At 38.0% G+C, this 22,400-nt stretch overlaps 1 protein-coding gene across 2 annotated transcripts in view; it reads right to left on the minus strand.

Annotated features, from left to right (window-relative positions):
* Positions 1-22,400, minus strand: part of LOC306871447 (sphingosine-1-phosphate transporter SPNS2) — a 72,944-nt gene that overhangs the window by 31,942 nt on the left and 18,602 nt on the right. For both annotated transcript variants that reach the window (XM_079419387.1, XM_079419388.1), the window contains exon 2: positions 19,552-19,617. In XM_079419387.1, the coding sequence (XP_079275513.1) occupies positions 19,552-19,617 (66 nt within the window). The remainder of the gene's footprint in view (positions 1-19,551; positions 19,618-22,400) is intronic.

Here is a 22,400-nt window from a genome sequence, read left to right on the forward strand (position 1 = left end):
TATATATGTCAGAGGTCACACGCCTCTGGAGCAACTAGGGGTTAAGTGTCTTGCTCAGGGACACATTGGTGTCTCACAGTGGATTCGAACCCGGGTCTCTCACACCAACGGCATGTGTCTTATCCACTGCGCCATCACCACCCCAAAGTACTTTTATAAAAAGTACTTTATTAATAGTTGAAAATTGGCACCTTCAGCAAAAAATGTAGCTAATGTAAATAATTCCTGTAAAGGTGCCCAGATCCGGTAATAATGTTGCAGGTTTCTCAATCCTGCAGTGGCTTACACAACAACTCCAGTTGTGTTTGAAGGAAGTTACATTTGAAGTGCTTTCATAATGAGTTTGCATAGATGGCACAAGGTACTAATTCGTATATGAAAACTTCTGAGCTGTAGATTTTGAGGATTTTTTTGCCATCTGCACAAACACTGAAGTGGTTGAGTTTGTGTTATGTAGTGTGAGGATGTGTTTGCAAGCTTACAGACAAGGAGAAATGCACTGCAAGTGCCATGATCTATAATACATTTACATCCTCCTTTGTGCTGTGTTGAGTCTGGGCTGAAGTTTCAGCCATATTCCACCCTTGATCAATGGCCATGTTTGGATATTTAATAACTCCCCATTTTTGCGGAAGGCTGAATTTGCTGAAGCCACCGGAAACACTGCCTTGTGTTATCCTTGGCTGCTAGCTCAAGCCAAAGCCAGACCTGACTTGAGTATATCCACTCTAGAAACAGGCACGGAGCCTACACCAATCCTGCTGGGAAATCAGAACTCTCTCCACACACTTGAATCTCTACAAATTACAGCAGCACATGCTAAACGATCTGCTATTTCATCCCTGAGTTCTCTCGCTTAGTGTTCGTAATTAGGCTGCCTTTGAAAATCGTGCCAATAATGAAAAAGATTTCAGGACGCTCAATGTTGAGTAAATGCAAAACAAAAGTGAGTTAACTACGTTTGTGTGCTTTAAATGAGTCAAAGCTGGACATGATTACAAAAACATAGGTCTGATTTGATAAACGTGAGACTGATTGTGCTGTAGGATGAGATGATAGCAAAACTGGTGCTCTGTTGTGCAACAATGTCTCAAAACTGAAGACACAGAAGGATCAAAACATCACTTTGTTGTTTAATGACAGGCAAAAAATCTCATAATGAAACTGTTTGTATGTCATTTCTCTGTCACTAAGTACAACACAGTCCTTATATCAACTACTTGAATTGTTGTAACCACACATTGAGTATAAGAGATAAGGTTTTCAAATGTTTTTTTCTATACATACATTACCGTTCAAAAGTTTCGGAGCAGTAATATTTTTAAATATTGTAAAATTAAAAGAATGTTTTCTATTTGGATACATTTTCAAATGCAATTTATGATGGCAAAACAGTCATTAATCAGGTTTTCAGTGTCACACGAACCTTCAGAAATCATTCTAATCTGCTGATTTGCACCTCAATAAATATTTTTTATTATTATTATGGTTGAAAACAGTTGTGCTGTATGATATTTTTGTGTAAACTTTTTTTTCAGGATTAACATATTCGGCTTAACGTATTTAATCAGAGGATACATTTTTTATACTGAATGAACAGAAATCCCACAGGCTATGATCCATCTAAGCACAGCTCAACTAAAGCAATCAACACCTCTCCCTCTTTCTGAGATGCTGATCTCCTCCCATTATTCTGAGCTGTCTGAGCCATGTCCTCTGCTAATTCCTCCTTAATAACCTCACTTCTTGTCTGTGTTCATCACATCATATAACACAGCACATCAATTACACCTGTGTGTTTGTGTGTGACTGTGAGACAGAGACACACAGGATCCAGAGACAGCGAACATATGGACTAGCACCAAACACACAACATGTGTGCAGTGAACGGCTCCTGAAATATTCATGCCTCAGCTTTCCCCGATGAACTCTTTGCTCTAAATTAGCATGCTAGACAGATCAGGATGTTCTTTCTTAATAGGGTGAGTCTCATGTTTTAAGGACAGATTCCTGACAAAGGGACAAAGACTAGACATTTACATTTACATTTAGTCATCTAGCAGATGCCGATTCAGAGTGATTTACAAATAAGAAACAAAGTAGACAAGCTTAAAGAGCAAGGACACACTTTAAGATTTTTTCCTGCATGATAAAACTATTGCACTGTTGTTCAAACCAGAAAATTAGGCATACATCTTCATGCTGAAATAAACTATATTAAAAGTTCTTATGTAGCTCTCCAGGGAACGTATTCATGAAAAATTTTAGTGCTAAGAGTTAGAGCCCTGCACGGGCCTAAAATATAGGCTAGGACCTGGCCCGAGACGCTCAGGCTGTAGCCCGGCCCGTGTCCGACAGCTTATCAGAATTACCGACCCGAGCCCGTCTTTTTTTTTCCTTTATCCCAAAACAGCTTATAGCCTACAGTTTCAGCTATTAAAATACTTCAGTTTTGTATGAAATGGCAAAGTGATTGTATTTTGTTTCGTTATTTTATTAAGTTTCTTTAGAAAAACGTTTGGAACATTTTTTTTTATTGGTTAAATGTACGTTTTTTTGTTTTTTAAAGTAACGACCAAGCGGCTAGCAGCAGACAGTGAGTTGATGATAGCCTATGTTTGATATATTTAGCCTTCTCAAATTATCACGACTTGTCTAAAATTAAATCTATAGTTTTAAACAGCTCCACAATATTTGGGGAAGTCGTGGCCTAATGGTTAGAGTCGGACTCGTAATCGAAAGGTTGCGGGTTCGAGTCCCCGGCCGGCAGGGATTGTAGGTGGGGGGGGTGAATGTACAGCGCTCTCTCCACCCTCAATACCACGACTGAGGTGCCCTTGAGCAAGGCACCGAATCCCCGGCGCTGCAGCATGGCTGCCCACTGCTCCGGGTGTGTGTTCACGGTGTGTGTGTGTGTGTGTGTGTGCATTTGTTCACTACTCACTGCTGTGTGTGTGCACTTGGATGGGTTAAACGCAGAGCACCAATTTCGAGTATGGGTCACCATACTTGACAATACGTCACGACTTTACTTTACTTTACTTTAGTTTAAAGGCTTAACCTAGGTTAATGTGCACTGATGCATGTCCAGTCGTTTGTGCGGACAGTGCAAGCTGAAGTGCGCTTTACAGGACATGGACGCGCCAGAGCGATCACTTGCATTGGAAACATTTCAAATACGCGTAATTTTTGCTCATAAAGGTAAGAGTAATAGGCGTCATTGTTCGGAACTGTAAAGGGCCTACTTTTATTTGTGTGCACTCAAAATGTCAACAAAGCATGCAATAAAGACATTAAATAAAGGAGAAAAAAACAGTTTTGGTTATTTATTTATTTTTATTTCTTAATTTCTATGTAATTTAATTTAATTACTATTACATTCTTTGTTAAAATTTCCTCATTTTTATTTAAATGTTTGACGGTTTTCTCTGTAGTTTGCCCTCTGCAAGTTGCTATGACCTAAAGTTATTCCCCTGAAGCAGGAACATACTTTCCTCATAATTTCTGACATGCCACACACCTCATCTGTCCAGCCAGTTGACTACTGTGGGAATTTTTGCTTTATGTGACCTCTGGTGTTTTTCTGAGGGGATTTATTAAGAAAACATGAGCAAGTGTGTAATGTGTTTCAAGTGCCTGTAAATATCATTCTAGATTCGCTCTCGCTTAAACGACCATGTTCCTCTTTCACTCACCGCTACCTTCTATTTAAAATTCATGCTGTCTTGAAACTGTCAGAAAAGCTCCCAAATAAATCAGTGTACGCACTCACACTCCTCTGTTATCCTCCTCATTTTTTTTCCTTGAGGGATGAAAGATGATATAAAGATGGATTACATCCCGTCACAGTTCTGACAGAGAATGACAAACACTGCACCTTTACCCTTTGCTACTTGATTTCTTTAACCTGTCTGTCAGAGCGTGGTGACCCTTCGTATTTGGTCTTTGTCATGCAGGAGCCCACTAGTTCTTCAATTTTATATTCCACTGCTATAGTTAGCCTCACAACGGCTTTGCTGTTTTCCATGCTGTGTTTTTAGCAACAGAAACCAAAGAGACTAACTGCTCTGGCTTAATATATACAGTAGGTTATTTGTATATACCGTATCATACCCACAAATATTGAAAACCATCTTGGAGTCCACGGAAAAGTCCTTTTCTGGAATATTTCTTTGGGTTTTACACAAACTTTGCATTATGTTTGCAGTAGAAGAAATGGTTTCAGTAATTGTGGTACAGTGATTCATTGTAGAGAGTCAATACTTGTCTATGGCAAGCAGACTTATCATGTGAGACTCGCACGGTACTAATAATAGACACACGGGAGATATAAGTGAATGTTGCCTATAGAATGGCATGAATGAACGCTTCTTGAATGAGAAATTATTTAAGGATCGACTAAATACAGTCATTTAGATTTATCTGAAATGTCTCTTACTGGTATCCTATATGATTCCAGAGGATCAAACCGTATTCTACTGTACACCATTGTTTCCTGCAATGGTTCTCTGATTGATTAACTAATGAGCTGGTTCTATTTCGTAAATCAAAATCACAAACAAATGACTCACAGGAGCCAATTATTTTAATGAACTGTTCAAAACAACTTTTTGAAGTCGGACTGGATCAGTTTGACAGATCTTTCACTGAACTGAGAAGTTACTGAATCAGCATCTGACTCACTGAACTGCAAGCTATAATCTTTTTGTGGCTTTTTTAATCAATGAAGGAGAGTTTGCTTTCTTTAAAGAAATACTTTCACACAACAAGGACACATTAAATTGATCAAAAGTGACAGTTAAGGCTTCTATTTCCAATAAATACTGTTCTTTTGTTCATAAAAGAATCCAAATTCAGCTTTATCATCAAGGAATAAATTACATTTTGAACTATATTAAAATAGAAACAGTTATTTTAAATTATAATAATATTTCTGATCGACCAAATGCAGCCTTGTTGAGCAGTAGACACTCACTTTATTACATTTTAGGAAATACTGCTGTTCACTGGAAAGAAGCATACAAAAAAAAAACTTGCTTCATGTGATGCAGTAAGGTGGAATTTCTGTCTGAACTTCCTGTATGTTCGAGACACGCTCAGTACATTCTACATCTAGTATCGACCTTATGTCTAATTGTTTGCCGCATACCAAACCTCTGACCTAAATGCAAAATTTCATTAACTATACACTGACTAAAAGAAACAACCAGATTTTTCCCACAGTACCTGAAATGCCACACGCCTGAAACATCTCGGTTTTGAATTTGCGGTTGACGCTTGACAACAGAACTCCGTAATGAAATACCAGAGATGCCAGTTTGCATTCCGCTACCTGCGAATTGCTGTAAACAGAAGAAACCAAACCTGCTTCTGTTGATGCAAATGATATGCTGTAATTATCTGCTTTAAATCACATCACAGAAAAACATCAGTCATGGTAAAAACATTACGTTGCTGATGTATTGTAATGTCAAGCTCTACAAAAGTTGCTTTAATAGGCTCATTAGGCAATTTTACACTTCTAGACAACATATTTGGGCTCTGTCAAAATGAATGACGCATCCTGAGCTCCTACTCGGCCTTCCCCATACAGCCAATGGCAATTTGAGCCAGTGTGGGCGAGTGTGATTTAACGGGCAGAAGTGGGTCATGTGTGGTGGGCTATAGCTGTGGATGACTAAACTAATGACATCACACTGCATTTAATTGCTTGGATATCTTTCGTTGGCAATGTTCAAAAACGCCTCTACTTCGTGACTCAGACTTCAATCGCAGTAGGAGTGAGTGATGTAATAAGTGTAGGAGTAGCCTCAGAAAATAATGAGACACCTAGGATCAAGACAAATCAATATCAATCAACGGTCATTTTAATTTAACAGATTGAATCTTATTAAATTAATTGTGTGCTTGAGTGTCTGTGTAGGCTGAATCGAAGGATACGAATGCTTGCTTTTAATCAACGACCAAAGCTTTATTAGAGAATGTTACTATGACAACAGAAGACTATACCTGTACTGCACTGAGCAGTTTGTGAATCAGTCTACTAGAATTACCATAGCTTTACCCAGCATTGTCCTGCCATAAAGGAGAAACACACTCGGCCATGAAGCCTTCACCTGTGTGACAATAACGACTTCTGTTCTCCTCTAATCATTTCTTTTGGATGGTGTGTGTGAGTGGGTGTAAAAAATCGTGACTAGCTAGTCTAAGCAGAAGCAGAAACACAGCACCTCAGGGTGGAATCAACACAACTTTCACTCCAATGCTGAAGGCACAGAAAGAGTTTTGACTTTCTGAAAGCAAAGCCGTTGGGCCCACTAGTTCATTTAGAAAGTGTTATAAAACTTTTGCATGCAAATTGATGGCATTGTGATGGAAAGTGTTATACAACAGGTTAATAAGGGGAAGGGGCTGAGCTGGAAAGACATCATAATTAGCTGGAAAGTGTCAGGGTCACCCTGGATTAAAAAGGCTTAGATTATGAATGCATTATTTACATGAAGAGTGTATCATGTGAAACTTCAAGTTAGTGTGCAGGAGAGATTGTGATATGAGCAGGACAGAATTTTTTTATGAGCACTTTTATCTCTGATCTGTAAAACACACTCTTTAAAATAAAGGCTCCAAAAGGCTGTTTTTGCAGTGATGCCATAGAAGAACCATTTTTGGTTTTCCAAAGAACCTTTCAATGAACAGTTCTTAAATGAACCATTCTGAAGAACATTTTAAAAATCTAAAGTGCTTTTTTGGAACTTTTTCTGAATTTGAAAGGTTCCATGGATGTTCAGGGTTCTTCATGGAACCATCAATCCCAATAAAGAATCTTTATTTTTAAGAGTGTAAAGATCATTTTTTTCTGTTTATTGCTGGTAGTCTGACAGAGAGAGAGAGAGTGAAATGCATTTCAAACGCACAGTTGTTCATGTTTGTTATATCAGTGTGTCTTTGTGTGAATGTAGGCCTGTTTGCTTTTGTATGCAAGTTATTAATCTCTCTTTAGTTAACAGTCAAGTCCATGATCTGACCTTGATGAAGGGCACACTCTCTTTGTCCTCCTTCTGTTCTTCTGTTAGGAATCTCTCCGCTGAGCCAGTGGAGTGTGTTCATCATACTAAATCATCATTCTTCTCTTATCGGCTCTCACCAGCTTTGCAAATGTTTTCATAACTTTTTGATCTCATAATCTTATAGCCAGGCATTTAGGCTAATCTAATAGACAGACCTTGGCCTTTAAATGTGATGTTCAACCAATATAAACAGACAGTGAGAACAGTGGCCAGCTGTTATGTTATACAAGTACAGCAGTGTTTGAGGTGTTTATAGTGATGTTTGTTTGTTTGTTTGTTTTTTAATAAATGGCACAATAAAGCATTTGGAGAGATTTCTTTACTTTCGGATTCAGTTTTCAGACTAAATTAATGGCATATTTGTGGTATGATAACAAGTGCAGTAATGTGGCGCTTTGATCTGTGAAGAGGATCTTTTACCTGCCATGAAACATTGGTGACATTCTTTTTTGATTAGACGGAATTGCTCATGTGTTAAACGATGCCAGGTAACGATCATAGGAATATAAATGTAAAATATTTGAGCTGAAAAACAAGTCCTTTGATGGTTAAGAGGCTGTGTGTTGGTTAGAAGGGAACTTAAACATCATCTAAGAGAGTGTAGACAAGGGGTGTGCATTCTCTCTCCACTGAAGTAGAGTTTTGTTTTTGTTTTAGCGGAACATACCTGAACATAATTTTCACTGGACAGTGACTAAGTCAGGTGCATTTCTAACGAATAAGGGCTGGCCACTTTTAGTCAGTAATTTTCAGTATGTCACACTTATTTCAGGAAATGCAGGTTGGGTACAGTTTTTATTGTTGACTGTTGAAGTTCATGAACCCTGTCAGGAAATGCATTTGGCATGAGTTTGGTATGTAAATGTTTAACTATTTTGAAATATGAATACAATTTAAAATAACTGTTTTCTATTTTAATATACAGGTGCATCTCAATAAATTAGAATGTTGTGGAAAAGTTCATTTATTTCAGTAATTCAACTCGAATTGTGAAACTCGTGTATTAAATAAATTCAATGCACACAGACTGAAGTAGTTTAAGTCTTTGGTTATTTTAATTGTGATGATTTAGGCTCCCATTTAACAAAAACCCACCAATTCACTATCTCAACAAATTAGAATACTTCATAAGACCAATAAAAAAAAAAACATTTTTTGTGAATTGTTGGCCTTCTGGAAAGTATGTTGCTGAGGTGGTATGGAAGCCCAGGTTGCTTTGATAGCGGCCTTCAGGTCATCTGCATTGTTGGGTCTGGTGTCTCTCATCTTCCTCTTGACAATACCCCATAGATTCTCTATGGGGTTCAGGTCAGGCAAGTTTGCTGGCCAATCAAGCACAGTAACACCATGGTCATAGAACCAGCTTTTGGTACCTTTGGCAGTGTGGGCAGGTGCCAATTCCTGCTGGAAAATGAAATCAGCATCTCCATAAAGCTTGCCAGCAGAAGGAAGCATGAAGTGCTCTAAAATTTCCTGGTAGATGGCTGCGTTGACTGTGGACTTCAGAAAACACAGTGGACCAACACCAGCAGATGACATGGCAGCCCAAATCATCACTGACTGTGGAAACTTCACACTGGACTTCAAGCAACATGGATTCTGTGCCTCTCCACTCTTCCTCCAGACTCTGGGACCTTGATTTCCAAATGAAATGCAAAATGTACTTTCATCTGAAAAGAGGACTTTGGAACACTGAGCAACAGTCCAGTTCTTTTTCTCAACAGCCCAGGTAAGACGCTTCTGACGTTGTCTCTGGTTCAGAAGTGGCTTGGTAGCCCTTTTCCTGAAGACATCTGAGCGTGGTGACTCTTGATGCACTGACTCCAGCTTCAGTCCACTCCTTGTGAAGCTCTCACAAGTGTTTGAATCAGCTTTGCTTGACAATATTCTCAAGCTTGCAGTCATCCCTGTTGCTTGTGCACCTTTTCCTACCCAAATTCTTCCTTCCAGTCAACTTTGCATTTAATATGCTTTGATACAGCACTCTGTAAACAGCCACACCTTTCAGTAATGACCCTCTGTGACGTACCCTCTTTGTGGAGGGCGTCAATGTTCAACTTCTGGATCATTATTGTGGTTTCAAAGAACAAGAGATACCCGGAATTTATACTGTAAGGATGGTCATTAATTGAAACTCAAATGTAAATATTCTAATATTTTGAGATACTGATATTTGACTTTCATCAGCTGTAAGCTCTAATCATCAAAATTAAAAAAAATGAATCTAAAATATATGAAAGTTTCACTTTTTGAAATAATTTACAACAAAAAATGAACTTTTTCATCACATTCTAATTTATTGAGATGCACCTGTATATTAAAATGGGATTTATTCCTGTGATGGCAAAGCTAAATTTTCAGCATCATTACTCCAGTTTTCAGTGTCACATGGTCCTTCAGAAATTATTAATATGCTGCTTTGCTGCTCAGGAAGCATTTCTTCTTATAAATGTTGAAAACAGTTAATATTTTGTGGGAACCTTATTTTTTTCAGGATTCATTGATAAATACAAAGTTAAAAGCAACATTTATTTTAAATAGTAATATTCTGCTACATTATAAACGCCTTTACTGTGCCCTTTGATAAATGAATAAAATAAACATTTATTTATTTAAAAAGAACCTAATGCAGTGTACATTAATGTAATGTGAAGCACTTTTGGTTTTAAAATTTTTACAAATTTCCTAGAAAATATTAGGCTAGTACTGTACTATTAACTTTAAACTGTTTGCTGTAATACGCCTGAAACCACAGAACAATCGGATACAGTGAATTATGCATGTCCGAACCATTCATTCGTCAGCGTGCTCAGACAAATGACAGTCTGTGGACTTTGCAGGTGCAGAGAGACAGATGCTGAGGAAGTGACATCAAACAGGAAGCCGTCTGACGTCTGTGTATATTTGTGTATGTGGATGGTTGAATACCTGCATGTGTCTTTTCTCATTGTGTGTTCACAATCTATAGAGGCCTCAATAGAACATGAGAGGATGTTGAGTTATTTGAGAGTAAAAAGACAGAGCAATGAATCAAGCCATAGCAAACAGATGAAAGTATAGAGGAAGCTGAACAGAGATTCAAAGCTCAGCTTTTCATGAAGAATATAATAACACAGTAAACAGAGGTCACCTATAACAAGATAAATGGTCCTAAAACTGAAATGCAATACATCACATCAAGGAGAAATGCATAGGTAGTTTATATTAGTAACTGTATAAAGCTGCCCTAAAGAAGAAAACAAGTCTGTCTTTAAAACAGAAAATGCTCTGATGTCATAACTAACAGCTGATACTCCTAATCCTGCAACTTACATAACTCTTTAGCCACTGGAAAGATGCATGCAAAAATACCATCCGCTATCACTTCTCATACACTTGTGTCAATGTTCAGTGCTAGCAACAAGGAAAACGGATGCGTCACAGCTGCGATGATGGAAAGCTCTCGAGTGACTATTACGCTGTTCTGTTTAAAACTGTTCAAAAAGGCTGATGACAAATGCTTAGCCATTAGCTTAGGGGCAGCCTGTCCACAAATTAGCTGCCCACAATCCATCCCTCCACTTCCTCATACACAGAGAAAGAATATTCCATAAAGAATTTTTCCATCCCCCATTAGAAATGTGCTTGAGCGAAGCAAACTTTAATAGCGAAGTCCTTAAAACATAGCTAAATGGACTTATGTCAAGCAGCAGAGGCAGTTAAATTACGATAAGGCTGAAGTGGTGACAATTTTTGATTCAGTTAGCATTCAGATTTTTTTCCTTTCACATTATTGTGGCATTCGCAAAGCTACAGTTTTTTTAAATGAACATGCAATGTGTTTTATGAGACAGCTGGAAGTTTTCAGAAAATGGGAATAACATTGAGCACTGAATGAAAAATAACACAAAGCACTTTCATGTGGTTTACAGCATGCAGTATCATTTTGAATTGGAGGGTGCTGTTTTCTTTCTGTACGCCCATATTAACTGCACTTCTTATGTGAAAGTGGTTAGAAACAAGAATGTGGGTCTGTTTTGGTTTGTGGGACGGAGAGCGGGAAGAGTTTGTGGATTAGTGCTGGTAAATGAGGCTGACCTGTCCCAGGTCATTTTTAGATACAAAAAAGGCAACTACTAGGTAAAAAGCTAAAAGTACACCAATTAGAGTTATGATTGAATAGGTCCAGTATAGGATACAGATGACGAAGATGATGTTAATGGAGTGAAACTCTTATAGTAAAGGTTTTCCGGTCTCCATAATAACAATATTTGTATTTGTTAAGCAAAATCTCAGAGACAAAGGCTCTAAAAGATGATGTATCATAAAACTATGCAAGGCATAATCTTTCTAAATCTGCTTCAGAACAATATCTATTGTGAAAAGTGTTATTGCAACTGACAGCTCTATTTTAAATAACACAATGACTAAGCTTGACACTGAAAAAAGTTATTCTCATAACACATACACCTGTTGCATACCGCTGCTGAAAGTATGAAAAATATTCCAGTTTTCTGCCTGGATTCTCCTCTTTAATGTAAATCTATCAGGGAGGTGTTATAGGTCTCCTCGGTTCACATTACAATTGCCTTGTAAAATTATGCAACATTATAAAGTAAAACCTGATGCTTCACCTTGAAACCTCTACGAAGGTTTTTCAGAAAATGTTAATATGCAAGTTTGCATCCAAGGATGTTTTCGCGAGAAAAGGTTTCGTGTATCAGAATGTCTACCGATCAACGCAATCTTCTTTTTTTTTTTTTTGTGCATAAATGTAGATACTTCAGATGTCAGTTTGGAAACATTTATTGTGAATTGATCACAGGCCATTCCTGTAGTGCTTGTCAGATTTTTGCAATGACATTTGGCATCTACCCAGACTCCACCTTTGGATTTTTCTCACCTAACCTTCACGTTCATGCATACCTTCGTCAGAATTCCCCCTCAATGAAGGGATTAGCTGATGCTTTCACCACAACACAAACACACAGGGTTGCCTACCCGCTGAACATCGCAAGCATTCCTCTCGTTTACTTCATTGCAAACCATTTCAAAGAAACTATTTCAGGCTTCAGTAGTCTTGGCTTACCGGTGTGGGTGTGTTTGATTTATGTGTGTGAGAGCACATGTTTCTTGGCCTATTATGTGTATGTTGTTGGGTAAAGCTTCACTGAAAAAGGCCACACTGTTTGCAGCTTACCAGAATGTAGCAGTGACATTTTTTTTTTTTTTTTAGATACACCACAATCAGCGCTGCCAAGGTTCTGGGGTGAAGCCTTACGATTGTGTGGCCCGTATGTGGAAGTTGTGGTAAAAGGTGTTAGGCATTACGCTTTTCACCACTCACTATTAGCTCTCAGCTGCACGTGTGCCTTTCAACAGATCTGAGAGGGAGGAGAGGAGTGCCGCTGATAAAAGGGACGATCAACTCAACACTTTCCAGGTGAATAGTGTGAGCACAGGGAGTGTGTGGGACATTTACATGGTGCGTAGGCACACATTATGCACAGAAACACACTTCTTTGTAGAAACACAGTTGCACTTTTACAACCTTCCACACAGACAAACAATACCACAGCCTAGATGTTTTAAATGTCCACTGGAGGTTTTAAATCGAATTCAGATGAAGATTTATATTCAGAATTTTCATCAGTTTGGTGTGTTGGGGAAGCTCTTTTGAAGCTAGCTTCCCAAAATACAACAGAGTTTAATTTTGAGAAGATTTATTTTCTATTTCTAATTAACTAATCTTTTGATTAATTTCACCAATATGACTCGTTAGATTTTGTGAACTATAACACAAATTTATGCAACAAAAAACATGATGACGAACAGAAACATTTACCTATTTCACTATAGAAGGATATAAAATGTCATGCATGGACTTGAAATGAAGTAGTATATTGTTTCTTTGGACTTTTTTTTTTCAATGAATGAATGAATGAATGAACGAACTGTTCAAACTATAATTAATCATATTTCCCAAGACTACCTGAGAGGCAGAATAGTTCAGAATTTGTGATTTACTCACTCACTTCACTCAAGTCTAAAGCTTCATGCACAATATAAAGTGATATTTTAAAAAAATCATGTAGCGTCTTGTCACACTGTTAAACTGGGTTCATCACTGCTCTCAGCCAGTTATTTCCCAATAGAGCACAGGAAATTCTGACACTGAAATTCCTTCACTATGAACAATAAATGTAAAAGAAGTCAACCATACATGGGAAATGGAGCTTTAACTGTATTTTTACAGCACCTGCCTTGGTTAGAAACCAGAATTGAGTCGAGAAAAGATAATATCCTGTAATATGTAATATTCCTTGCTTACGGCTGGTTAGACTCTGTTATAGCAGGGAGCTGGTGTGTGAAAAACATGGGATATGGGCTTTTTTAAAGTGGGTGTGGCGTATTCCTCGCCAGCCCAGAGCTGTACATCTAATGATAGAGCAGCGTTCAAATGACAGTGTGTGTAAATGAGTGTGTGGGTCTATGCTGAGGTCCTTGCCAATGCTGTTTAAACCAATGTGACAAATTTACTCACGTTGGTAAGAGCAAATGCACACAAACCCTCATGCACACACATAATATATCAAAGGATCACACCCATGTTCTCTCTCCCTGAATGTACTGTAATAAACGGTTTGACCTTGAGAGATGTATTGTGTGTGGATGGGTGATTGAGTCCACAGGGGACAAAGAAGAATAGACTCTCGCCTTTTATTGATTTGTGCATGTCTTCATCATACAAGAAAATACTCAAGGTTTGTGCAAAGCCTAATCTAACGGTAATGTGCGAGTGATTATTTAGGGTCATTGTCAAAAATGCTTTGTTGTGTTGACCACTGAGAGAGCTTCAGTACAGATATGATTGGGTCTGATGTTTTTTGCCTGTTTATTTGCTCTCTCTGTTCCTGTATTCCATTTTTGAAGGGAAACTGTCCAAGCAGACTCTTTAAATGAAAGAGAGGATGCCTTTGTGAATTTTATTTGAGGCGGGCCATTCCCTGGCTTTGGGCTTAATGCTTGCTGTGATTGGCTGGAGGGTTTTGATTGGCTATTTATTTATTTAACATTGTGCAGAAATGTGACCCTGACATTTCTTTGTGAGATTCACCCATAAGGCTGGTCTAAAGCAGATTCAAGCTGTAAGACCTACATATCTATCCATTCTATTGCATGTGCAGAGATGTGGATTTGCTGTATTGATTGCTCATTACCCATTTCAGAGCCAGGCTGATGGAAAGAGAAATTGTTTTTTATTTTTTCCCTCCATTTTCACATTGACACGGCTGTGGATCATTACATCTCTGTGCCATTGACTGTGGGAATGATGAGCAGGTGCTGCGCTTTCCCTCTTTCATTTCCATCTCTCTCGCTTAGTATACGTCCGTCTCCTTCAAGCACGTCTCCTGCTGTCTGTTTCCTGCTGTGGAATCCATTTATTCATTTTTTAGACACATGTCAAATTGACAGTGCAGCAAAAACAGCTACAGAGCAATGTCTTGTGAGAAACCTAATGATACCGAGAGCAGAAGAAAGCATGGATATCATAGTACAGCTGTGGTCTGAGTGTGAACAGCTGATAATACACAGATACAGTAGCTCCTCTCTGTCCAGGCCAAAGAAATCAGAAACTGTAAGATCCACCATTAAAATGAAAGCTGAGAAGGGGACAATTGTGGCTGTGTAAACATACAGTAGAAGTGCTGTACCACAGGAGGCCTGTGTGTCTGTGGTTGACATCTCACTTTTTAATAAGAATAAATAATATCTATAAATAATGTCTTTTAATGGCTCATGGCTATGTAAGCCAGTATCCTGACGGTCACGATCTACACAGAAATATAGCGCATTCTTTGTCTGGGTGGATGTAGTCGAGCACCTGGGCTGCAGTCATTCACTGGCCACAGACTGACTGCAGCTATATACAACACATGCTCCAGACGGAGCGGCTAGACGAAGACATGGACTCAGTGGAGTCGTGTCAGGATTCAAAAGCAGAGTCCGCTCCTGCCGTGACAGATGGGATAGGGGGCAACGGCAGACATACACCTCACATGCAGACAAGAGTTGCCATCTTTAACCAGAGAGCATTGACCTCTTGACCTTTTGAGCAATACAGTCTAATTAGAGTGTCATCTCTACATCTCTATGGTGTCATCAGAAAAGTGAAACATACTGTATCATATTTTCATACTTATAAAAATGATTAGTCACTATTGCTCATAATCAAAACCTATAACCTTCAGTATTAATAGAAAAGACTTTTTAACTTTTTAGACTTTTTAGTAGACAAAAAAAGTGAAAAAAAAAACTAATATCTTTGATATTTGGGGTGCGCTTTTTTGACATCGGCCTGTAGACCACACATTAACAACTACTCGGAACTAGGGATGCATAATTAATAATAATAATAAAAAAAACTATGATAAATCATAAACCTGCTGTTGTCAACAAAAGTTAAGCTTTAAAGGCTCCCTGTGGTTTTCTGCCAACATAAACACTTAACGGTTTAATGTCTGAAAATGAATGCATTTTGGTAGTGTAATTTTACAGTTTTACTAAGAATATTTTAGTAATATTTCTTGTTTTAATATTTTTTATTTAACTAGTAATAGTAGTAGTAGTATTTTACAGTCATATTGAAATATAATCACAAAATATTTGGCCAAATAGTGCACCCTAAAAACAAGCACAGCAAACCTGGTACTTATTTATAGTATTTAACCGACATTTTTTTATAAACAGTCAATTTGCATTTCCCCCCCAAATCATGCAGCCTTACTTTTAACCCCTTTAGCAAATGAATAGCAATGACCTGCCAACCAGTCCATTCACATGATCATTGTGACAAGCAAGCACAATTTGTTTTGTGAGAAAATTATTCAGGTACTAATTATTTCTGTCAAAACAATTGCAAACCTTTTTAGGGTTAAAAATCAGTCAAGGTTTTAGGTTGCATATGACTCAAGACCACCTAGTAAACTGATGCGTAGACCACAAGAAATTTTAACATTCGGCTGTCTAAAGTTCATCCTCATCTATCCATCTTCAGCAAATATTTCTCTTTTAGACGCAGAGACGCCATTCAGATTCCCCACACCCATCCTTAAAATGCCGATGTCACCTACTAAACAAAAGAGCAAAGAGGAGGCCCTCGGGACAGTAATAACATTCGAGTTAACCCTCTCTTCTCTCCTATCTTCATTATTTCCATTTTCTATCTCGCAAATGTCCAGGACTGCCTGCTGGTGTTGTGGCTAGCAAACAGTCGATTCTTCTTCTGGGTCAATAATAATTGCTCTTTCCCGCTAATCTGAAATTAATATCTCTTAGTCTGATAGAGGTTTGGTTAAAAGAAATAAAGCATGAGAGAGCACTGTGAGCGGGATCAGATCTAGAAGCCTTGTCTTTGTGGACAAGGAGGTAATTGACAGGTATGACATCCACAGGCAAAAGCACATCGTGCGAAGCCAGATAAAGTCAATATTGTCCTCATAAGGTTACACGAGAGCAGCCTGTGTGTCAATATCAAGTATAGACATGCATTTGTCTGGAAATATAACACTGGGCATCACTTGAAGGACACAAACCAGACATGCATCATATAACCAATACTTTACATATGTGAAATATTTTTGCAGGACCTGAATCTTTTATCTCCTCGATTTGTTAATATGAGTGTTTTGGTACTCACCGCATTAAATCAATGATGCATAAGGCCTGAATCACACTGAGTTGAGGTTGTGGTATGACCTCATCTCTGTGGTACTCGATACTCCAGTTTTCCCACAGCCCATCATTCACTAAATTACTGTATGTTTACTTCCTTTTGTTATGACAATGACACACTATCGTGACAGATCCGACTCGCAAAGAAAGGCCTATGAGTTTAATTATATTATGAAAAGCTTCCTCCTCCCAACCTGTCACTATATTTCACCTCCTGTTTTATGGTAGACTGCCTTAGTCAGCTATTCCTCAAGACATTCCTTAAGACATTAATCTCAACATCTCTCCGTGCTATGTGCGCTTTAAGACATCCTGACACAGTCTGTAGATTTTGGAAAAGCTAGCTCTGTCAAGCTAACAGATGTGTGCGCAAAAACAAACCAAAAAAAAAACATTGCCACTCACACAAATCAGAGTGTGTCACAATAGAACACACTCCAGTTGATCTCATGCCATCCCTTCAACCAACTTTTCACACTGAGGTTCTCAGCCAATGGACAGAGCATCTGAAATTTAGTTTCGTTGTGTGAAGACTGAGGTCAGACTGGGATCAGAGGCCAAACTAAACCTGCCACAGTCACTTTCTCTACATTATAAGTAAGCACAGACCCCATGCACTGCTTAACAAAGGGATTTTTCCCTGCTCACATTTTTCTAGGTGGCATAGGATGTGGTTTGCTTTGATATTTTGTTAAAGCTTGATTTTATTAGCGCAAAAACGATCATATTTTTATGTCTATAACAAAAAAGCCTGCTAAAAGAGAAAAACAAATCTCTACCAGTAATGTCTTGATGGCAACCCATGTACTGGGAAAAAATTGTTCTTCACTCTATTCCATCTCTTCCCTGCTCCAGTCCAGATTTTGTTTGTTATCCCATCTAAATAAAAATAAAAAATAAAAATACAAAAAGCCCTATTGTACATTTGTTTGTGGTAGGGCCATATCTTGCCAGATTTTGAGGTTTCTCACCTCAAAAGTCCCAATTTAACCCCTATTTAGAGTGACTCTCATGACAGTTTCACAGCACGAGAGGTGCCATCCCTCCTGTAGCATATAGACCAATAATTGGCTTCCATGCTGTCAAAGACCAATTCCCTGCTGAGAATCAACCTATAGAAAGTTTCCAAGCAGTCATTCACTTTATGGTTAACCTGAGCCAAGCAGAATTGTAATGTTTATTTGCTTCCAATTACAGACTAATCAAAAACACATTTTCTTCAGTGAGTGACAGTAGTATTTCTGCAGTCTAAATTGGTCAGCTAAGCAAAAACAGAGAAGAACTCTTTCTTACGGTCTGACAGAATGAAAGTTTTCCTTTGTATATCTCACTCATCTCAACAGTCAGTTATATAATATAATTGAGCTGAATTAAGCTTGACGTCTCACTTCAAAAAATCCAAACTTTTGAATGGTAGTATATACAGTATATACATATAAATAAAAGTATATTTATTTATATTTATCCACACTATTTGCAAATTTGCATCTTAAGCATGAACCTCACAAAATTGTTTCTTCTCAGTTAGATGTATCCTGTTTTAGGAGGTGTAGATTTTTATATTTACTTCACCCTTTTCACCCAGAATTAAAATATCCCACTCTTAAATACTGAAAGGTTTATGTGCCGAAATCTCCACGGGGTAGTTATTCTAATATTTTCAAACCAAATGAATGGGGGCAATAGATAAACACTGAGCTGGATCTGAATCCCAGACATCCCTGTCTATGCATTCATTCAATGAGCCTCTGTATATGTGAGTGTGTGCGTGTGTGTGCATGTGTGCTTGTTGTGTATATTCTTGCCTCCGTGTATGACGGTGTCTCTGTTTGCACACTCAAGTAAACATACACACAAGTATAGTTTGTGTGTGCTAGTGTTCATGGGGCTGCTCCAATAGGACCTCCACACAGTGACTTTCCTTCACAAAAGCCACTTGACGTGGACCCAGCCTGGTTCAGGAAGCCCAACCCAACGGCCTCCAAAACCCCCACCTGACCCAGCGCAAGCCAGCCGTTTGAACACTGAACCCTCTCATTCACCTCCCTCCGTATACATCCACTGATTCCTAGCCCACCACAAATAACCTTTAATGATGTCATAATGTGTTACACTTCACTGTCATCTGCATATCATGAGGGAACAATTCTTAAGTCATTTTTTAATTTTAGCCGTTATAAACATTAGCGACAGACCAAAAGCATCTCTAAGCTAACAAGAGCTCTGTGTGTTTTCCAGAATAAACTAGTCTTTTCCTCCCATTAAAAGGAACCGGAGAGTGGACTCACAGTGTTGGGCATCCACTGCAGTACTATTACAGTTTCCTGTAACAACCAGACTGGAAAAAAAAGAAAAACGTTCACACCTTCCCATGTACCTCACTGGAGTTTTATTGTGGTCTTTTTCCTTAATAGAAATATTGGAAAATGTATGTAATGTCCTTGCACTGTTGAATAATGGATAGATCACAGTGCAGGGTGGGTCTCCATGCAATTCAAACAACTGTGGCAGTCCTCTGTTTTGTTAAACCCTAACAAGTGCTTCAAGCACAGTCAATTACATTGGCTTTGAGGAGGAAGGAGGTGGAGCTGGAGCACCTCATTCACATTTTTTCCCCCTCCTTTGTTAACCCTGTCACTTCGGCTGCAGGGAGCTTAATGGATTTTAGTATTCTCTTCCACCTCATGTCAGTGATATAAGTCGGCGAGTCTGTGTGTGCACACTGCATGATTGCAAAAACCACGTAATTATGGGATTATGAGAGACTTACCTGTTTGCAACAAGCCTGCTCCGCTGTCACCAACCTCGAAGTGTTTCTGTATGTCAAGGAGTACACCTGGGAAACCGAGACAGAGAGACATTAGAATTTGTGCTCTGACATAAATTTTAGCCTTTAAGCGCAACAATTAGGTTTAAGACTATTTGAGTTTCTTTTTAAAGAAATTATTAGCGACTGAACTTGCAGACATCTGTGCTAAGAATTAAAAATATTGACAGGTGTTTCTCATTACGCTTCCTTGTGATGCTCAATAACAGAACAATTATAGGCTTATGTGGGATCCTATGGATGAACACACACACACTCACTTCTACTCTGGGCTGTTTGAGTTTGAAGTCAGCATGTTTTTTATTGACTTTCTTAATAAATGTTCCTGGTGTTATTGGTGCACGTTATTAACATTAATTGTAATCTTTCACCAAAACTGATATTAAAATTCTGCCCATAACAATAAGTTGCTCTTTTTTCCTGGTTAATTTCTTCACAATTTTGAATAAATTAAAAATAAAATAACTTTATAATCATTATTTTCAAAAAATGCAACTAGTACATTTATGAATCTAAACTTTACAATATGCAGTATTTGATAAACATTATATTTAAAAGCATGTTTAAACATTTTCAAAACAAATTATTCATTAATTAGTATAGAAAAATAATTCATTAATATAATTAAAATATAAAAAATGAATTGAAAAACATATAATACATTTAAATAAAATATGCTCAAAAATAAAATACAAAGTTCCTGTTGTGCTGAAGCGTAACAAAGGCATTGGTGTGTCCTCAGAATAAAAAAGAAAAGAGAAAGAAACACACTTAGAATGTACCTTGAGTTGCAGACAGTAAGGAAAGACACTGACTGCACTGGAATGCCAGCAGGTGGCGTGACTCGTGTGACAGGAATGTTGCATTTGTCACTATGTGTGGACAAGCCTGCACCTGCCAAAGTGCCTCTTCTCAGTACGTCTTTGCTACAACGTGCCAGTGACAAGTCAAAACGGGTGGCGATGGGAAACCGCGAACCGATCGAGGCGAAACTCGAAGATGACTAAAGCCACTGCAGCAACAGAAACAAATTGCTATTTTTATTTCTCACAGCCACTCCTGTGTTATATGTCTGTGTTTGTACAAGACATTAAAAAGCATGATGTAATTAATCAGGCAGCGCTGAAAAGTTAATTAAGAGACGGTTCAGCGGCATTAGGTGTTTGATCTGGGTGCGTGAAGCGGATGTCTTTCTCTCTTCCTCTGTTTGTAGAAGACTGTTCAATGATTTAGAGATGGAACATCAGAGATAACGTCAAGCATGTTGGATCTCTATCGCTCTTGTCTAATTTCATTGGCTGTCAGTCACAGGCTCTGTTTACAGCCTCTCCTGCATTTAGAAGTGTCTGAATGCTGTATGCTTTGCACAAATGGAAGATCAAAGCGTATGTCTGAGAAGAGTTAGATAGTTAAAGTGCTCCAGAAGCTTAATTTCTCACTTTAAAGTGATCAGAAAGAAGGAATGTGGAGATGAGAGACTGAAGATTTAAAGGCAGCAACACGAAAGCTGCAATTACACAAAAACAGGAGTAATGCAAGAGTCTAAAAAGCTTTATTCTATTGTTCTATTAATGTGTTAAAATTAAAATGAAATCAGGCAATGTTTGATATAATATTTTGTTTCATTGTAATATATGTAGGTTCCCTGAACTACATTTCTGCGGCTATTAAACGAAAAGAGGCAGTGGTGTTTGATATATTTCGTCTGTAAATACAGCGAGGAAGATTGCAGCAGCCAAGGCGACCTGACTGACATTATCAAGTACGATGCTCTTTGCAGAATTACCGGACTTGCATTGTTCCGTCCGCTGGAGTTCATAATCCTGAGTCTAACTTGTGAAGTCCAAACTACCATCCAAACTAACGTTAAGTCACCAGACTATTTGCCTAATCTTCTCGGTAGTTTAGACCGCGATGGAAACGCAGAAAGCAACAAAAGTTTGGGGAAAAATAGTTCCTGGGACATATTGTAATTTCAGTCGAAAAGCGGCTTATGTCTCACAACTAATCGTTGCCTGGGTTGCGTAGGTTACGTATATGTGGGGCGGATCTATCAAAATAGGGGCGAGACCCTTTTGGGGTAGGGGTGTGTTTGTTTTGGTGATTTCAAATATCAACATTGGTTTCCAGAAATCGCTTACCCTGCCTTTAATAATAGTTAGTAAGGTGTAGAATATTGTTATGTAGAATATGGTTATACAAAATATGTGCTTTATAAGTACTAATAAATAGCCAATATGTTAATAATAGGCATGCTAATAAGCAACTAGTTAATAGTGAGAATTGGTCCCTATTCTAAAGTGTTACCACAATAACTAACAATGAGCAATACATTTGTTACAGTATTTATCAGAATCAGAAGCTCCACAGTGCAACAGAAAGACAGCAACAGGACAGGACACAGATAATAAAAGAATAATATACAAATATCCAAATAGGCAATGTACGAAGCAGCAAAAACACAATATATAATATAGACAACTATGTATGTACAGGTCAAATCTACAGTGTCTACAAATCTACAAATGTACAGGTATTAATCTTTGTTAATGTTAATTAATGAAAGTGTTCATTGTTAGTTCATGTCAAAGTCCATTGACCAATAATTCTAAATAAATCAATATAAAATGTTAAATAAAAAATATTTTACTTGTTCAGTTGCATGTCATGTGACCATTAACCGACGAACATGCAAACTTAAAAACTCAGGTTGTACTTCAAGTAAAATATTTTTGGTCAAAGACATTCATCTGACAGAAAAGATCAAGAAACCCTTTTCAAAGTGAACATCC

This window comes from Barbus barbus, assembly GCF_936440315.1.
Source record: "Barbus barbus genome assembly, chromosome: 6".
Classification (NCBI taxonomy): domain Eukaryota; kingdom Metazoa; phylum Chordata; class Actinopteri; order Cypriniformes; family Cyprinidae; genus Barbus; species Barbus barbus.